This window comes from Tursiops truncatus, chromosome 13, assembly GCF_011762595.2.
Source record: "Tursiops truncatus isolate mTurTru1 chromosome 13, mTurTru1.mat.Y, whole genome shotgun sequence".
Taxonomy (NCBI): Eukaryota; Metazoa; Chordata; class Mammalia; order Artiodactyla; family Delphinidae; genus Tursiops; species Tursiops truncatus.
The window spans coordinates 28,701,475-28,720,997 of NC_047046.1; the positions used below are offsets into that span (position 1 = coordinate 28,701,475).

Sequence of the window (19,523 nt, forward strand, 5' to 3'; positions counted from 1 at the left end):
TATACTTTAAGCTTATTGGGCAGTTTGCCTGGAAGTAATTGACTTCCCTTGCCCTCTCCCCCCACCCAGCCTTTTAGGTCCAGAGTGTTTGGTCAGTGCAGTCAGTGGACACCGTGAAGCCCTTCGACCGTGTGGAATTGGTGCGTCCTTGGAGGGGTCTCACATTCACTTCCATTTGCAAGCTTAAAGCCAAATATAAATACTTACGTTTCATTTTGATTTTAAGGGACAGTTTGTGTTTCTCCCTCCCTCCTCCTTCCCTCTCTCTCCTTTGTCTCCTGGCCATTCAATCGGTAGACCCAACTTGGCAGTCAGCTTATCAGAGGTCAGAGGGGACTTCTGTAGTCTGTTCCAGGAAAAGGGCCCTGTGACAGACGCTCCGAAATGGAGAATCAATAGGAAAGAGAAACCTTGGCCAGTTGGGCTGAACGTGAGGCACAGACCGGCAGAATCAGGGCACTGGGGCCGTTGCTTTCCTGCTGTGCCTTTTCCTCTCGGAAGGGTTCTGCCTGGCTGGTCGCTACCTCGAGGCCCGTTTCCGAATTTCCAGTTAAGCCCTTGTGTGCTCGCCTCTTCCCTGGGATGAGAAGAGGGATGGGAAAATGTTTGACGTCTTCTGTCACAATCGTACGATCCCTCCGAGACCAAATCTCATGAGCTCGGTAGGCTTTCTTCGTAGGACCTGCGATGGTCTGGGCTTTTATCAGAGCCTGAGTAGTGGTGGCCGTGAAGGTCAGGCACAGGAAGCAGAACTCAGAGAGGTTTGCGTTTGAAACACTACTCACCTCCTCAGGCCCTGTGGACAGAAAGGAGGGTCTCCTCTTGTCGAGGCCCTCTGTGAAGACTTCTTGATTGGATGGACTATTTGAAGAGGTAGATGGACCCTCCACCTGTCCACACGCTTTGCCATCAGCTCAACGAACCATGTGCCGGTTCGAAAGCTGTGTGATGGAGTTAACAGAGATTGGCCAGCACCCAGCACACAGCTGCTGTTCTGAAATGCTGGACGGTGGTTATTATTCCTTGGATGAGGAAGGATTCCCTCACCCACGCCCATCATTTAACCTGAAATCCTTGTCTCTTAAAACAAATTTTAGCAGTTTGGGCCATCAAATTATTGTACATCCTTTCCTCGTTATTTTCCAAGTCCTGGGATGGGAAGGTGTTTGGGGAGGTTATGGAGGCCGTCGGTAATTCTTTGCAGACTCACCAGCCTCCATAGTCTTATCTCTTGTTGAGGGAATAATTTCTCAAACTCAGTTATGTCTCTTCTGTTGGAGATGCTCCATCACACTTTGTGTTCTCCTGGGTTAGTTCAATCCAAGGACGGGTTTTAAGTCTTACAAGGCAGGTCCTCAGTGTACCCTGTCAAGAATTCTATTGTCAAGATGAGTTCAGGGCTTCGCTGGTGGCACAGTGGTTGAGAGCCCGCCTGCTGATGCAGGGGACATGGGTTCGTGCTCCGGTCCGGGAAGATCCCACATGCCGCGGAGCGGCTGGGCCCGTGAGCCATGGCCGCTGAGCCTGCGCGTCCGGAGCCTGTGCTCCACAACGGGAGAGGCCACAACAGTGAGAGGCCCGCGTACCGCAAAAAAAAAAACAAAGATGAGTTCAGATGATTTAAGCTCTGAGAGCTTATAGGGGTGGTTACCAGCCATTTTGCGCATCTAAGTTGCCTGGAATGCTTTGGAAAAATATAATTGTTGAGGCGCTGGGATTTGGACTCATTGGGTGTGGATGGGACTATCCAGAAGGTTGTGACATGTGGCCTATTGTAAGGATTCTGACCAGGGGTACACACGGTGTGCATGTCATGAGCACAGGCAGACTGCAATTGCTAGAACTGATTAAACAGTACAGCAGGGGAGCAGTTTCTGTGATAACTAAATAAAACTCAGCGCTCTTTGTACAGTTACCTGGCTAGTTCCCGTAGGCAGTCCTTTTCTCTGCACTTGTTGGTCTTGGGAGCACCAGTCACTGTTGGATATTTTCGGCTTTTGCTCCTCCAGACCACCAGCCACCCTTGTGTGCACTGAGACGGGTGCACGGATTGCATTACGATGCTTTTCTGCCCTTGCGCTTCTGGGTGGGTTTGGCCAAGGAGAGGCGTTGGCAAGAGATGGGAGGGCGGGAGAGGGGTCGGGTGCAAGGTTCTCCCCTCTGTTGGTGGCCCTCTGCTTCTCTGCTGTCCTTTGAACCTTTTTGAACCCAGACTGTACACCTGGATGTAGTCCTTCATCACCCTATTTGACTGTGCCCCCTGTGTTCTCTGGGACCTTGGTTGACAAGGTCTTCTTTATTTGTAGCTAAGAAATGGCACCTATGATGAGGAAAACAATTGCTACATTGATTACGCGTGGGCTCAAGGAACTAAGGAAATCAGACGGCTATGTGCTCTCTTATGGACGTTCCTTGTTTCTGCCCTGTAGACATGCTGGTTAGGCTAGAAAGCCACAGAGAGTTCTCTGGACTTCTCATTTAAGGACATATCAATGCACTTCATTCCGTCGAGGTTTTCTCAATCAGGCAGCTGTTAGAGAAGCATCAGAACGGGATTTCGGCCTCATCCTGATTGACTTGGAATTCTGCTCCCCTGCGTTCATTTCGGGACCATCTCTGTTGGGCCCTTGGAGATACAGGAATGCATAGGATGTAGCCGATGCCTCCAGGCACTTAAAATTTTGTGGGGGGAAGTGACTTGTGACCGAATAGTCCAGGATTGTGGGTACACCCAGAGATCTGCATAGGCCCTGTGGGAGCACAGCCAAGGAGGCCCCTTCCTCAGCATCCATCGCTCAAGAGACGGCTTCCTGAAGATGATACTCAAGCCTAGCAAGAAGGAAACACAGGAAGCGGTGGGTTTTAGTACAAAGGCGAAGAGACACCAGGAAGGAAGAAGCGGGGGGGGGGGGGGGGGGGCTGCCGGCAGGCGGTTGCACCTGGGATCCTGAGCAGGCACAGAAGGCGGCAGGTAGAGGGGCAGGAGCTGCCGGGCACGTGGTCCCGGATGGCATGCGGAGCCCTCTTATTGCCACACCTGTGTCCGGCACGGAGGAGCCGGGGAGGAGGATGAATACCTGATGGAGACAGACAGGAGCACAGCTGAATTCCTGCTGTGGGAGGTCAAGTGCTCTTGCTGAAGAGTTTGGGGACGAGGGAGGAAGCGGGGAGGCCTGGATCGGAGACCAGCATTCTTCTCACCGATCACAGGAAGCACCAGGGCGTCCACTTGGCTTCTTCTCCCTGTCCATTGAGCTTACAGACTCCTCGAGCACCAGCCCCGTGTTCTTATTTCTTTGCAGAGGAAAAACACTCTCATTGTCTAGAGTCAGAAAAATATATTTAGATTCTAACGAAGAAAGACCAAGGGTATGGCTTGGGAGAGAGATGCTGTGAGCCCAGAGTTCCGCCTGCAGAGAAGGCAGACTGGCCCCGAGCTATTGTCACCCAGGCTCTGCCGGTGCTCAGGGCTGGAGGTGACACTGAAGAGGATGTGGCCGATTTCCTGACAAGCCACAGGCAGGACTTGCCACTCATTTTTATCCAAAACATACAAGACACGTTATTCCAGGAAAAAAACCTTGGGGATGGAGGTGCAGTTTTGAATTAAAAATTCTGTTTTCTCTTAAATATGACATTTTCAGCTCCTTTACCTCTTTCCATTAAAAAAAAAAACCCTTGGATTATTTATTTGCTTCATTTTTTAAATTGCAAGATATTTTGGTTGGATGAACAGGCCTCCATTCTCACCACATAATAGTGTTTTCACGTCTGTCACTTCCTTCAGGATACTTACCGGCAAATTTGCAAATTGGTTCTTATTGTTCCGGTATTTATAATAACTTCCTTGTCCTCCTGTTTATTTTTTCCACTTACTTATTGGTCTCACTAACCTGTTATTAAGACTTCCGTGTTGAATTTTATCACTAGAATAAGCAAGATGATGTTTTTAAAAGTTAGCTTCACATCAATTTTTATGGCAACTAATAATTTTAATATTTCCCACTTTTGACATATTATCAATTTTCAGAAACTGGTGTATATCATCATAAATATTATTTTCTAGTATGTCACGTCAATCCAGTTCAGTGCAACAAGTATTTAACCATCTCTCACTCTGTGTTGGGACATCGTACTAAATGCTGGGGGTGCAGGGGCTGATTTATAGTCTCTGTCCTGGGTGGTTCAGAGGCTTCAGGTCACCACACTCACCATTAGGGTTTTCACTGTGGGAGGTATGCCTCCCCTCCTCCTCCCCTTCCCTCCCTCCCTCCTTCTTTCCTTCCTTCCCTCCTCTCTCTCTCCCTCCCTCCCTCCCTTCCTTCCTTCCGTCCCTCCTTCCTTCCTTCCCAAAGCAGGATTTTTGTGTGCCAGTAAGCATTCCAATTCAAGTCTGCTTTAAAAAAATGGTTTTTTTATACACTGTGGGCTGCACCCCCGGGCTGTGAATCGTGTGGGCCGCCAGCTGGAGTGGGTCCTGGGCCCACCCTGAGTAGGACTACAGAACAGAGGAGGAGATGGCCACAGAGGTGGCTTCTGTGACAGACGCTGACACCTCTGATTCCCAAAAAGCTACGGATTGGTTCAATTCAGTGTGTTTTGACATTCCTACATCCTGACTTATGTGTTTGATATAATTTGCTAGGACCGAATTGTGCTCTTTTTCCTTTGAAATGGCCCGATTATTGCAGTCTGGAAGAGGCCTCCGGGAGAGGAGTTTTGGGGGCCCCAGGGGTGTATTTCTAAAGAAAATGAGTAAGAAGAAGAAGGCTGGAGTTTGCTGTCCTTTCCTTTCCAGGTTGTATTTCTGGGCAGTCTGCTTCGAAAATTAACATGTTCCAGATGAGAGCTGAGAAAATACAACAACAGCCAACTTTAGTGCTTTTTCTGAGGAAAAAAATGAGAGTTATCTGCTCTTTAGGATTCATTTGTGCCAAGGAAGGGCCAGTCAACTTAGAAATGCAGAATCACCTCAGAATGGTGTCCTTTCCCAAAGAATATTATCAGCACTTGTGATCTCGATTCCCCTTCCTTTGGCTGCTGGCTACCTGTTCATGTGACGTTTTAGTTCTTACTGATGAGATGGGTGGATGTTACTTGGTTGTTGGCCATGATGTTGTGATTTACGCCAGATCGTTGAATTTGGTTTTGAGAGGTTCCTCCCCATTTTTAACTAAAGGAGAAACGGAAGAAAACACTGGAGGTCCTGAGGGCATGTTGGATTTAAAGGGGTCAACTGGAAACCTTTTGCTCCCAGCCCTTTATCTCCAGACCCAAGGGGGCATCTAGCCTCACCCCTAGATCACGCCTGGTTAGTGCTGTCCCAGCTGGGAGCTGTGCCCCGCCAGCGGAGAAGTGGCCCCAGGATGGCTTAGGACGTCTGCAAAATCCTTTCAGCTCATCCCACCTGTTATTTAAGCACTGCTGATTCAACCAGCCTCTAATAACATTAACAAATTACACCTGGCATAATTCCTTTTCTGTGACGGGAAGTTGAAGCTTGTTGTATTACTGGATTTGTCCAATGCAGCTCTATTGAGATTCACATTTTGATTTCCTCTTAGTTGCCACCAAGAAGGAGTCAGGCTATGAGGTTCAGTTTTTGCTAAAGCTGGACACTGAAAGTGTATTTGCTCATTTTCTTTGTGCGGTATATAAGGTTAATAAATGTCTTTTCACTCCCCAAAGCTGCCCAAAGCCTCATAGAGCTTCTTGTGGGGACGTAGAATTTGCATTGAATCCACTTGTAGGGAAAAAGTGGTTAAGACTTGGAGTTTAACTTCATATACCTTTTTCTTCCAAGAGAAGCTCCCTGAAGTGTGACTTCATTGTGACAGAAAAGGTTCATGATTCAGGAAGCTCTCTTGTTTCTTGCCTCTTCCTGGACGCCTAAGTGGAAGTTATTACCCAAATATTATTTTTCCAACAGATACTTTTGTTTCATCCCTTTTGAATATTGTTGTTGTCGCCATGTCATTATGTGAGCCAGATTGAACATTGCAGAGTCATCTGTTTGGTGAAAACCATTGAATATTTACACCACTAGTCAGATATGACAGCTTTTCTCAGATCCCTCCATCTCTAAGGGCAACGGAAGTCCCGCCTTTCATTCCTTTCTTCATTCTGCACCATTGTCATGTGATTGTAATGTGAGAGATACTCTACTAGGCACCCAAAGGCACAGCGAAGGCACAGCCCTGCTCTTAGGGGGCTTACAGTCCAGCCAAGAAGGTGACATGTTCACAGGGTGAAGTACTACAAGGCCACGTGGAGCCAAGTCGTAAGAGTGATGGAGCCAAAATGTGATGGGTGTGCAGAAATGGAAGAGATTGCTATGCCTTAAATTTGATTTTATTTTAAAATACAAAATGTACACATACCTTTCATAAGAAAATTTAACATTATTAGATAAAAAGCCACTGTTTTCCCTCCTTCAGTTCCTCTTCCCAGCGGTTAATGGTCTGATATATTCTTCCAGATGTTTTCTGTGTGCAGAGAGGGCTGGCAGAGTGGAGGGGTTAAATGCCAGTTTCGCCTTGACTTTGGACAAATTATATATCCTTTGTGAGCCTTAGTTTCCTGAAAATGGGAATACTGATTGAATATTGTAAATATCAAGCTCGTAGACCTGTCGTGTTGTGTACAGTTCTGTAACCTAGGTTTTGACGGATTGTTTGGTGAACATCTTTCAATGTCCGTGCACATGAGCAGCGGCCATTTTTTGTGAATGTGGCACAGAGTTCCTGGTGTGGCAGTCTTCTGAATTTTTCCCTTATTGCTAGACAAGTGTGCTTTTTTATTCAGAGAAGATTACATTTTATTGGGTGATGAGGGCATTCTGTGGGAGGAGACAGACGTTTGAGTGAGTTTGAAGGATGCTTCAGGATTTGGGAGGCATGGTTGGGCAGAGGACATTACGGGTTGGCAAAGAAAGAGACAGGGATTTAGTTACTCTTTCAGTGAGTATTTATTGACTGCTTACTATGATTAGAAATGGGCATAGAAACTGGAAATAGAGGAATGAACAGGAGGGAGTCTGTGTTCCGACGTGGCTGAACATGCACTTGGGGAATGGCTAGTGGTGGGTTTGGGTAAAAGCGGGTGTGTGTCTAAGGACATGCATTGTTGTCTGAGCTGTTCCTGGGCACAGGCCAAGAGTGGAAGGGTTCTGCAACCTCCTTGTCCCCGTGAAAACTGACCGAGTGACCTAGCGATGACATTTGTGGAGGTAACCCAGCCTCGACAGAGTTTTGATAGGAACCATCCAGCTTAGCCTCAAAAGGGCTCATGAGTCATGCCTACTTTTTGGAGATAGACTAGGATAGCAAAACAGTCTCACTTTGAGGACTTTGGGGAAAGTTCTGACACATTATGGGTCATCTAGTAAATCCAGGGCATAGGTCAGGAAAGGTCATCTATGCTTGGAAATTTAGGAGATCCAAAACTTCTTCATTTATTGACCAAAAATCAAACGCTCTCTCATGGGTCAAGGCCATGAGCTGATGAAAGCACGTATCGTAAGCTTAAACATATTCTTGGAATAATTAATTCTCCAAATAGAGCATCCCACCGGTGGTCTTAAATTACCTTAATTTTATGAGGCGGGAGGATGTAGTGTGTATTGAAAAGAAGGGCAGTGAGAGAGATCAGAAGGCAGAGGCAGCTGGGGATGGGATGAAGCTGGGTGGGATGCCCTGAATGTCCCTGTGGTTTGTCCACCGCCAGGAGTGTGTGGTGCCCCACTCCATCCTCAGCTACACGTACTTTGAGTGGGATTAGTATTCAGAATGATGAGGAAAGGACTGAATGCAAAGTCAAAGGCTGTGAGTCTGAGTTATAGCCCAAGCAGATCTGGTGGAGAAGCTGATTTTGAGGTGTGAGTCCAATTCCTCGCTATTTTGGACATTGTTCTGGGAGTGAGGATTTCACACTGTGGTCAGAGGCTGCTCTTCATCACTATGCTATCAGAAGCATAAACCCCAGACAGAGCTGAGGGCTGAATTCATGCCATAAGAGGTGTGTCTATTTCTCTGGCACCAGAAATATTTGAAGGCAATAGCGCTGGCTCCATATATGTCAGGGAAGAGGGTGTTCCTAGGAAGAAGCAGGCTGGATGTCAAAATAAATTTATCAACCTAAAAACAGTCCTTTTTAATCAGTTTTCAGCCATATTAGTTGTTCAACGAGATACTGTGTGAGGCCGCATTGTGTGCTAAGGATGGAAGAAATAGGACTTCATGGTCGGCAGCTAAACCGACTTCTTTTCACGCTAATGCACACACCAGTGCAGGGAGGATGCTGCCAAGAATAATATAGAATATTCTGAAGCCTACAGTGAAAGGCTGCAAAAAAAATCTCATTTTACTGAGTACTTGAAAGAAGGAAGCTGTGGCAGCCAGTAAATTAATCCTGTTATTAAAAGCCATGCCGCCTACATGAGCCTACGTACACATGTACATACACATATATTCTCCAGCCCTGGTGTCTCCTTTTCTACAGCTGTCTCAGATTGCTCAGGGACCAGCATGTGGGAGGCCCTTGAGCATCAGGGGATAGAATGGCATTGCAGCAGATTTCTCTTATTTCTGAAACGAAAACGACATTTAGTCTCTACTCGTAATGCAGTCCAGTAAGCCAGTCCCAATTTATTTCAGATTGAATGGTATGAACTCCCTAGTATTTGACTCTTTTTCTTCTATGAAGCCATCAAATTCAATGGTTCATCCGAATAGTTTAGACATACTGAGAGTAACGTAAATGGAGGAGTAACTTTCCAAATTTGAAATCTTGCTGCATCTTGTAGATGGTAAACTTGTGAATCGGACTTGGCATGAAAAATCTAAGTAACCAGAAATCCAGTAAGGAGCTTTGCTGTCTTATTAGGGTTCTAAGCACTTCTCTTCGGTTTTTCAGAGGACCAATCATGTAAAAATCCAACTATAGTGAATTGGTAGTCCAATAGAATTTGTATATGTTAGGAAGATAAGTTAACTTTTGGGAAAATTACAGAAAAGTAGTGTTAATTAAAAATGAGATAGAATGAATAAAGTGAAGTTAGTATAAAATTAAACATGAGGGATCATCAGCTCTCTTTAAAAATTTTACTGAGGAGAATAAGTTTTAAATTCTTAAAGATTAATAATTTAATGTTTATAGACTAAATAGATATAATCTTGATAGATTAAATCTTAATTGCAATTAATAATTAAAAAATTAAAAGGTGAACCTACATTCTGCTAGTAATAGAATAGTAGAGAGGTATAGTGGTCCAGTTATAAATTGTTGAATTACATAAAAGTGAGTTGAGACTACTAAGTTAAAAGGTACCTTTCTCACATGAGAATAAATGTATATATAAAGCATGATGAGTGATATCTGCAGAAATCAATAAATACAGAGACACAGACCTAAGTGACTCTCGGTGTCCCTGTCCACAAACACTAACTCTCCTCTTCAAGAGATTAAAAAAGAGCTACTATGATGGGTAGGTGAAGGAACAGTTTTAATGCTTGACCATTCTCTGCGTTCACTTGCCCAGCCTAATTTCTTATTCATCACGGTAAGAGAGCAAGTTTTATTTTGAGGAAGCGTAGGAGCTGTGGATTTAAATGCAGGGCTCTTCATACTCAGGGTGAAATAGATCTGATTTCTAATATAAGTGTTCAGAAAGCTTAAGGAATGATGTATTAGCACAAAAGCTTTATTTCCTCATTGCAATCACGAGAGACAGTCTGTGCTATTACTCTCTGGATCAGGTCGCCAGGTCAAGCTTGAGCATGGGATTTGCATTTTAAATATGACCACTTTCTATGAATACTTTGTAAAACTGTGAATGACGTATTAAAAGATATTTTTAAAGGAGGAAAGAGCACTGTATTCTTTCTTTAAAATTTATTTTCTGCCAAGTGTACAATCAATCAGGATGAGTTTACAAAACTCAAACTTTTAATACTGTTAATAATATTCGATCAGGTATATATTAAATTAATTAAAATAGAAAAGAGAATCCTACCCTTTTAAAATAATTAAAAAGGCAACAAAGTTTTAAACTCACGTGGCTAAAAAAAATCACACTAGGGCTTCTCTGGTGGCACAGTGGTTGAGAGTCTGCCTGCCGATGCAGGGGACACGAGTTCGTGCCCCGGTCCGGGAGGATCCCACATGCCACGGAGCGGCTGGGCCCGTGAGCCATGGCCATTGAGCCTGCGCGTCCAGAGCCTGTGCTCCACTACGGGAGAGGCCACAACAGTGAAAGGCCCACATACCGCAAAAAAAAAAAAAAAAAAAAAAAAAAAAAAAAAAAATCACACTAAGGTTTTAGTGACCATCTGGTTCAACCCATATTTTACAGATCGTACCCCAGGTTGTTTGGAAAAAAAGTAGAAAACTCAGACCAAAGGCTTTTATCCTCTACAAATAAGATGCTTTCACCTGATTTTTCCTTAATTCCTTAAAATGTTTAGTAAACTGAGTCATGGTTATGATTTTCTGCTAAAACAGTTTGATTCTAAGTTCTATTCCCTGTAAAAGTCCTGTTTTCCTGGAGGCTTTACTCTAAAATTATATTCTTTTAACTAACTTCTCTAATGAAATTAACACCCAATATATATTTTTCCCAGCTTCATTGAGATACAGTTGACATGTAACATTGTGTAAGTTTATGTATTGATTTGACACATCTGTATATTGCAAAATGATTACCTCTGCAGCTTAGCTAACACCTTCACCACATAATTACCGTTTCTTTTATGTGATGAGAGATTTCTGTTTTTTGAAGTGTGAGAAACACGTGACTGATGGATTCAGTGTTGACTGACAGACTCCCTGGAACAAAGTCAGCTTTCATACATCTCTGGATAAAAAAGTAGTGTTAAGATATAGGGACCGTTTCTATATGTGTGTTTCTTATTTGATGAATATTTCTGTTCTCCTCTGTGTCCCACATGTGTGAACACACTCATGTTGGCGTGGGGAGCATAGGGCAGGCGCTTCATGGTAAGAGTGTGTGGGCAGATGTCTGCCTTTCTGAACTGTAGTGGGAGGGACCATCTGGTGTCCTCTTTCCTGAAGAACTAATTTTTGCAACTTTCTGAAGGGAGCACTTGGCATAGGACCTCCGCTGGATGTGGAGGTCAGAGATACAGGAAGAAAGAAGGGAGTAATCTTGTCTTGCCTGTCGGCTGCCTAAAGCATCACCACGTGAAACATATATAAGTTTCACCGGATGTAAAACACAGGAGTGTGTCCTGGGGGAAATAATTTACACAGACAATGAGTGAGGTGACTTAGCAGCCTTTCCTGTCTCTCATTTCTTTGTTGGTTTTGCTTCCTTAGGAAAAATCTGCAATTGTTGGGGGTTTTTTTTGTTTTGTTTTTTTTCTGCTGCATTGTAAGTATTTTGCAGCTGCTTCTCTTGTTATTACTATTTTTATAAAAATCACCATCCTTTTAAAAGCCATTGATTGCTTCAGAGCACAGAAGGAAAGTGTAAACACAAAATAATTCTAAAATCACTGAACTGACTATCTTGTCTCTTGGTACTGAAGTTGCTTATTCTGAATAATGTGTATCTACTGTTCTGGCAACTGTTAAAATAAATAAAGCATTCTGAGGTCATAAAGAGTGTTTAGAATGTACTTAGTTGAAATGGAGGTTCTAAACATTTAAGCTTTGTTTTTTCGCAGGCCATTCATGGTGAGGGGCTCTTTGGCTTTGCCGAACGGTGTGGAGGAAGTGAGGACACGTTTTTGCTAAAATATTCAGCTCTGAGGGCATTTACCTTTAATAACATAATTAAGATTATTACCTTCAACTATTATGGAAGTTAAAGTGTGCATAAACCTCTTCGTCATCGTGTAATACATGGGAAACTAGTACACGTGTACTGCAACACAAGTATTTTTATAAATGTTATGCGGCCATCTTAAAAATTTCCTATTTGCAAGAGATTTTCCCCTTTCTATATTGATTAAACTCTAAGCTGTCAAAGTCACATCAATCGTTTCTCCAACTTGCAGAGTTTTTCCTAAACTGCCCATCAGTTTTCACCTCTAGAAAATGAAATGTGTTAATGAGATCAGTCCAGTTGTTTACAGTTCACGTGGCAGCACGTATGTTTATAATGCTCTTCACTTGATGACTTATCTTGCAGTTTCTAATTGTGAGCTCTCTAGTCCTGGCAAGGTCTTTTGGGGAAATTCCTGTTGTCATCCTTTGAGGGAAATTTCCATATAATTTTGGATGGTTAAAACCAGGTAGAAATAGTGGAAAAGATAGTGCATTCTTGGCTAAAGTGAAGAACCTTTTTCCTTAGAACACCTTGATCTGCACTGTAAAAAAATTGTACTGTTGACAATAAAATCCTTGAGGCAGGGGACAGAGGTCCAGGAGCCTGGACGGCCCACGAGAGGCATGGGTACCAGCATCTGATAGCTTTTTATAGGAGCAGGGCTGTGCTCTGGGACTCCAGGTCCTAGACCAAGACAACATTACCCTGGATAAAGGAGCATTGCTCTTTGCCTCCTGAGGCTTTTCTAGCTCGAATGTGGCTTATTGACAAGTTCAAAGGCATATTTTGCTCTAGGTGGGTAATACACTTAGATATGGCATTCAGAGTCCCCGTAAGCTCGGGTGGCTCCTGGGTAGCAACTTCACACATAAAACAAAGCAGAAAATTCAGCAGTTAGGCCACTGTCATCAATCAAACTGGATAATTTTAGACAAAAATAAACGAAGGTGGATTTTTAGAAGTGGCTTGATTTTTGTGTGTGTGTGTGAAAGTTTAGGTATTAGTCATCCGTTGCTGCATACAAATTACCCAAACATTAAGCAGCTTAAAGCAACAAACCCTGCTGCGGAGTTTCTGGGAGTCGGGAATCCGGGGAGGTTCAGCCCGTGCCTCCGGCTCAGGCTCTCATGGGCTGCAGTTAAGGCCGCTCAGGCTGCCGTCTCTGGGGGACTGGCTTGCAGGCTCACTTGTGTGGCTGTTGGCTGGTGCGGGCTGGCTGCTGGCTGGAGACTGCGGCTCCTTCCCTCCGGGCCTCTCCTCGGGACAACTTGTAGCCTGGCGGCTGGCTCCACTCAGGGACCAAGGGGCACCCACGGTAGAAGCCACCAAGAGCTATCCTGCTACTTTCACTGACTCTGGTCACTGGCAGGGAGCCCCTGGGTCCAGCCCACACTCAGGAGCAGGGGATCACACACGGGGACCATTTAGAGGCTCCCTACCACCCTGGGTCGTCCTTGCTTCTCTTTAAGCATTTGGGACTTTGTTATAAATAATGGTAACTAAAGGTTCTGTCCTGAGAACCCAAGAGTGGTCTCCCTTCTACCCCCTGCAAAGTTAATCATTGGGAATTTCCTAAGTTTACACATTTCCAGTGTGCATTATATGAAACCTTACAGAACGAAGTTATAAAACTGAAACAGCGACAGGCATCCTGTGGAGAGAAGGTTCGGGCCCCCTGAGCCCCTGACAGTTACCCGGGGACGGGTCAGGCAGGTGAGGCCGCCAGGCTTCCGGACAGAGGCGCAGGCTCAGGACGAGCTCCCAGGCTCCAATCTCAGCCTGGCCACTTGCTGTGCTTCCTACCCCTGCTGCTTTGTCATGTGTAGAGAGAGAGAGTAAAAACAGGGTCTGTGAAAGGAGGGTGGTGAGAGAGCGAGTTAATGCACAGTTAGGGCTTGACCCGGGGCGGTGTTCCTGTGAGCTGATACCGACATGAACTCACAGCGGACACACGCCCTGGGCACACTCTTTAAAGTGATACCATCATACAAGTAAGCTCTAGTTTTCTCTTTACCCAGAAATACACAGAATTAGGTAATTTTGCTGCACGATGTGCATTAACATTAAAAAGCCCAAGACTAAAATCAAAGCGACACTCCACTTGATTAAATGTTTATTTGGGGCAGAGCCAGTGGTGGTGTTTTGATGCTATTGGGAAGGCTGTAGCCTGGTTTCCTTTTCAGGCACCCTCGTGGCTTTCATTCCATTTCACTCACTTATTCCTGTCTATTCCTTTTGTGAGCCTGAGAACCTCCTGTCCCCTGGGCCCTGGAGGTAACAGAGATGGTCACAGACACATGGACAAATGCCCGTGACCCTGGATGAGAAGAGCTCTGGGAGAGGTGCCCCCAGCAGAAGGAAGGCACCTGCTTTGGGGGAGGAAACACTGGAGCAGAGCAGGAACAGGCTGGATGCAGGAAGGTGGTCCATTGCCTTCGAGGCCTTGAGGCCAGAAGCAGCACAGTGCAGGGCTGTTCAGCCGGGCAGCCGCTTGGAAGGGCAGGATGTGTGTCGGTGGGACAGGGAGCCGCAGGCCCAGGCAGGAGCCAGGCTGCAACCTTGATGGAGGGTGAGATCCATCACTTAGTCGATGTCGCAGAGGGGACACTGAGTCCTCTGATCCCTCCTAAGGCCCATGTGACCCGGCCCCATCCAGGACTGCCTGGGCCACCGCGGGCCAGGGGTAGTCAGACAGGCTGGGGGCTTTGCTGCCCCGTGGCCTGCTGCTCATGGGGTGGCTGGTCGCCCCCTCACCGCCTCACCTCAGGGCTTGGATCTCACCTCCTGCGGTGCTCCTAGGGGATGCAGCGGCTGCCTCCTCCACCCCACGGCCCTGTCCCCCTTGCCACTGCCCACCCCCGAGTTCTTGTTTACAGGGTGCTCATCTTCCAGCATGGCTTGCAATCTTCTATTGTGCTTATTGTTCACCATACATCTCCCCTCCTGAAAGTGAAGGGATGCTGGTCAGTCCCAAGGACATAGTATGTGCTCAAAAAATACTTAGTGACTGGATGACTAACCAAATGTCTTTTGGGTTGTTAAGGAACATCAACTCTGGATGAGAAGAGACAGAAAAAAATAGCTAGAAAGACAATCCAAGCATGGATTCTTGCTCTTTTATTTTGCTTCATTTATACATTTTCCTGTCCAGTGATAGTGTGGAAGTTTCTTCCTGCTTTGGGTCTTTCATAAAGGAGGTTGGGAGTGGCCATGGTGGTAAACAAAGCTACCGTCATGTGCACGGCCCCCGTGGGATGAAAAAGCACTTCTGTTGATGCCTTCCTCCCCCCACAGCATCCCTCACTGTACCCTGCTTGCCTGTCATTGTCCAAAGGAAGCCACCAGCAGCTGGGACCCCATCTCCTAATGCCATGTGCATCCCACTCTGGTCTGTCCCCAGGTCCCAGGCGCTCTGACTCTGCAGGCAGGAGCACCCAGCCCTTGCCCGTGCTGTGTCTCCCCAGCTCAGCCCTCTCTGGCCTTGTGAGCCCCTGCACAGCCTTCTTGTTTCCTGCTCCTGGTGGTGTTCCCCTTGTGCTTCCATCTCTCAACTCCCATCCCCCTGCTGGGTCTGCATCCCTTTCTGGCGGCTGTCCTGGACACCCCCACAGATGATCAAATGACCAGCCCCTCTCTCTGTTGTAGTAAACTTCTTCCATGAAAACTTTTCTTGTGAAAATGGACTTCCCCGGTTTTTCTCCTATCTGTCCTCAATTTTCTGCTGACTTTTTCTTCCGTACCTGCCCATTTTCCCTTCCCCATCTCACCCCCCTGGCCCCCCATGTAGGCAGCTGCCTCCCCTTGTTGCTGTGGCCTTCAGAGAGTCCATCCCCTCTTGTCCTACCCGCTCACCCCTCTGCTCAGGGCCCATCTCCACTTCCCTCTGGGGTCACTGAGCAGCGATCCTGCCCACACTGTCCCTTGACTGTTTCCATCAGGGCTGAGTCCCACGGTTGGATTCCGTGCATGTGTCTAAAGGTAAACTTACCACCTTCTCCTTAAATGTCTTATTTTCCTCCACGGCAGGAATCCTTATCACCGCGGTTGCGATCCTTGGAGTCACTTTTTTGTAATTTCTCTTCACATCTCTCCATATTTATTGTACCAAATGCCTTTTTATTTCATGTACTGCTTCTTAAGTTCTGTTGTTTCTGCACCATTTACACCTTGTTGCTGCAACACTGAAGTTTCCCGGCCCACCAGTCCAGCCCACGTGCAGTCTTAGATTACTCTTTCTGAAATGTTTTCTCCGGATCCAGATGGTCAGGGACTAGTTCTTTCAGCTCCACGTTCTCTCCACTTTCTCTCCGACTAACTTTTTTTTTTTTTTTTTTCTTGCGGTACACGGGCCTCTCACTGCTGTGGCCTCTCCCGTTGCGGAGCACAGGCTCCGGACGCGCAGGCTCAGCAGCCATGGCTCACGGGCCCAGCCACTCCGCGGCATGTGGGATCTTCCCGGACCGGGGCACGAACCCGTGTCCCCTGCATCAGCAGGTGGACTCTCAACCACTGCGCCACCAGGGAAGCCCCTCCGACTAACTTTTGTTCCAACACTTCTCCATCCTGTGAATCCGTAAAACTGATCTCATCCACACATGCATACTTACTCCTTCTCCCTCCCTCAGCCTTTCTTTATTCATCCAATAAGTTTATTTTTAATTGCTATAAGGCGCTCATTTTCTTTCCACATGGATGCCGCACACCACCCTCTCCCTGTCTGGTAACGAGGATCCTCACCACAGTTGCTCGTGTTTTTGAGGGCTTTCCGGGTCCAAGACTCTGGCCAAGTGTTTAAACCTTCACTCCTCGTCGTAAGCCTCTGAGTCAGAGATGGTTATTAGACCCATTTCATAGATGAGGAAGGGGAGCTTGGGGAGGGAAGGAGCACATCTCCGACCTGCCGTGCTCCCTTTAAGACGAGATACGCAGAGCAAGAAGCGTAGACTTGGGGCCTGCGTTTAGTTTTGTCTCCGTCACCTCCTCGCTGGGAGCACCCAGGGAGTGGGTGAGTCTCTGGGCCTGGGAGCCTTCCTTATCAGAAGGGGACTAATCAGATAACTGGGGACAGGCCTGGCCACAGAGCATTTGGCAAGTATTTTCTTTTCTTTTCTTCCCCTTCAGTCTCACCTCTTCTTCCATCCACAGCCTTAGGCGAACGCCTCAAACCCTCACAGCCCCGTTGCCTATGTTTCCGTAGCAATTTTAGTTTGCCCAGCTTACTTTGTGACGTGTTTCGGGCCTGCCTTCCATCAGGTACGCCGATGCTGCTCTCTTGGTTGGGTTCTAAGAGCAGGGACCGTGCGTTTTAATTCCCGTTTCTCATCGCGCTCCAAGTAATGATGGGCACAGAACGGATGCTCCGTTCTTCCTCCCTACTTGAAGGTCTGCTCCAGAGATGCCGCCTGATGCCGCGATGCCTAAGGCTGTCCGTCACTAACGCCTCTCACCTCTTCTCCCCCCGCAGCCTGTGCGTTCCGGTACAATGGGCTCTCCTTCGTCTACCTCATCTACCTTCTGCTCATCCCCCTGTTCTCAGAACCAACCAAAGCCACCATGCAAGGTAAGAGACCTTTGCTACTCTGTACCACAGCTGAGTGTGTCTGGGGGTTCCCCGGGGCTGTCGTTATCTGATGGGAGAGATGCCGGTCCAGTGGGGAGCAGGGTCACACGTCTCAGCAGTAGAGCTGTGTGGCACTTGGTGGTGACGTGTTTTTGTCACTCACACAGCTGTCTTCCCCGTACAGGTTCCCTGGCAGGCCTGTATTTGTAGGTTTGCAGACAGTCTGGAAGGGTTTGGCTGATTAAGAGCAACTCAGTGTGCTGTCATTAAAATGAGGCAGACGGGGTGATAACGGTGGCACCGATTTGTGTATTCTGTCTGCCGGGGAGAAGGAGGTGGCAGGCGGAGAAGGGGTCTCTGAGCCCCAGAGCAGGAGACCTGGAGAAGAAGCCGGGTGCGGTCGTGGCTCCTTCACGTGTCAGCTGAGCGCTGTCACGTGTACCTCCATCAAGTACAGAAAGGGAGAGATTCGAGTTCTCGTTTCTCAAGCGTGTTCCTGCAGACCTTTAGATCCCTCCCCCGTTGCTCTCCAAGCACCTGAAGGCATAGAAGGAAATAGTGCCTCTGTTTCCTGAGGCTCTGATGAGGAAGCCTGGTCTGGTAGGTACATTTACACATTTGAAGTTCTTCCACAACGATAGAAGTTAAACCGCACTGAGTTAACTTAATTGTTTTTCAAAACAATGCCATTACAAGAAATAAGGACTGTGCCCAGTGCCTTAGTGAGTGTGATGGCCGTATGTTTACAGGAAGGGATGGAAAGTTGGGTTTGACCTGGGGATGGCCATGGCTCCGGGTTGCCAGCTCACGGTGCTGACTCTTCAGGAAAAGCGGTAGAGACTTGGTATAAACAGAGCATAAAATCATGACTTTATCTCTCCCATTCTCCCCCTGACTATTATTACATTGATTGTGGGTCTTTTGATCATTCATCCTAATGGTTAGGACTGCAGATGCTATGTTGATTTTCCTGCCTTAAGAAGAATCTAAATAATAGCTCTTCTAAGTCACTTAAATCCTTAATACACAAAATTAAGAAGGACTAGAGAAATGTGAGTCTATACAAATCCTCATCAAACCAAAAATACGCTGTTCATGGGACCCCACCCACCCCAGCCTGATTCCTAGAGTCCGACGTAAGCAAAGATGTTTAACAGAGTAGCTTCTGGCCTCAGAACCAGGTTGATAACATACAGGTGACTCCTATTTCATGGCTGGGAGCTCATGTTTTAAAGAAAGAAGGTTTCGTACATATTTAGCATTAAGTGCTTTAAAAATGAGTACCTGTTTGTACTCCATTAAATGATCTATTGCTTTTCTATCAGGGTGTCCCCTTGTTTTACCTGGGAACCAGGTCAGTGGGATTCCCCTTCATACTTAATGTGATGATGCCTGGCTTTGCCTTCTTCCCAAACTACCCAGCCCTGCTCTGCCCAGTGGTCTCTGTAGGGGTGATGGTGACCTGGGATGTGCGGCTTAGTCCTCGTGTGTGTCAGTGGCCCATTGTCTGTGCCTGGAGCACAGGGAGTCACACGGTCAGGAAACTCATAGGTGAAACGTGAAATCAGAGGCAAAGAGCAGCTCCTGTGTGTGGGGAGAAATATCCTGAATCACCAAAGTGTCACAAGGTCAGAGCACAGACAGCATCACCGTGCACAGGTGTCTGCCATGTCTCCCTCCCAGGCGCTGAGAGACGAACAGCTCAAAGGGAGCCCGCAGGCATCTTTCCAGTTGGTACCTGGGGGCAGGGCTGGGATTGTGTGTCCTGTCCTTCCGTCCTTCCTGAGGGGTGTGGCTGAGACCTCATAACCTCATTTATTCGCTGTGTCTGAAAACGCACAGGGACTCGAGGGAGGGAGGCCCCCATACGACTTTTGTGAACATGTAGGACTCCCCATCCGGCGTTTCCACATCTGTGATTCGAGGCACCCAGGCCGGGCGTTTCTGGTGGGGTCCAGGGCTTGGGCCATGTGGTCCAGGATGATGCCTGTGTGGTGTCCATGCAGACGGTGATGGGCCTGGAAGGGTGATGGCTGTGTGGCTTTGCAGGGGGCCTTGGGGGGTCACACACACTCGGCCTTTCAAGTTCCTGTTGATACTCATTTCTCACAAACAGGAAAGTCCAGTGTCACCTGGGAGAACCCAACGGCATCCGCTCTGCCTGGCGGTGTAGGT

The 19,523-nt window shown here is 46.9% G+C and overlaps 1 protein-coding gene across 2 annotated transcripts in view; it reads left to right on the forward strand.

The window, feature by feature from the left end:
- The window catches only part of PIEZO2 (piezo type mechanosensitive ion channel component 2), a 332,921-nt gene that overhangs the window by 45,755 nt on the left and 267,643 nt on the right, over window positions 1-19,523 (forward strand). For both annotated transcript variants that reach the window (XM_073790517.1, XM_073790518.1), the window contains exon 2: window positions 17,253-17,348. In XM_073790517.1, coding sequence (XP_073646618.1) covers window positions 17,253-17,348 — 96 coding nt within the window. The remainder of the gene's footprint in view (window positions 1-17,252; window positions 17,349-19,523) is intronic.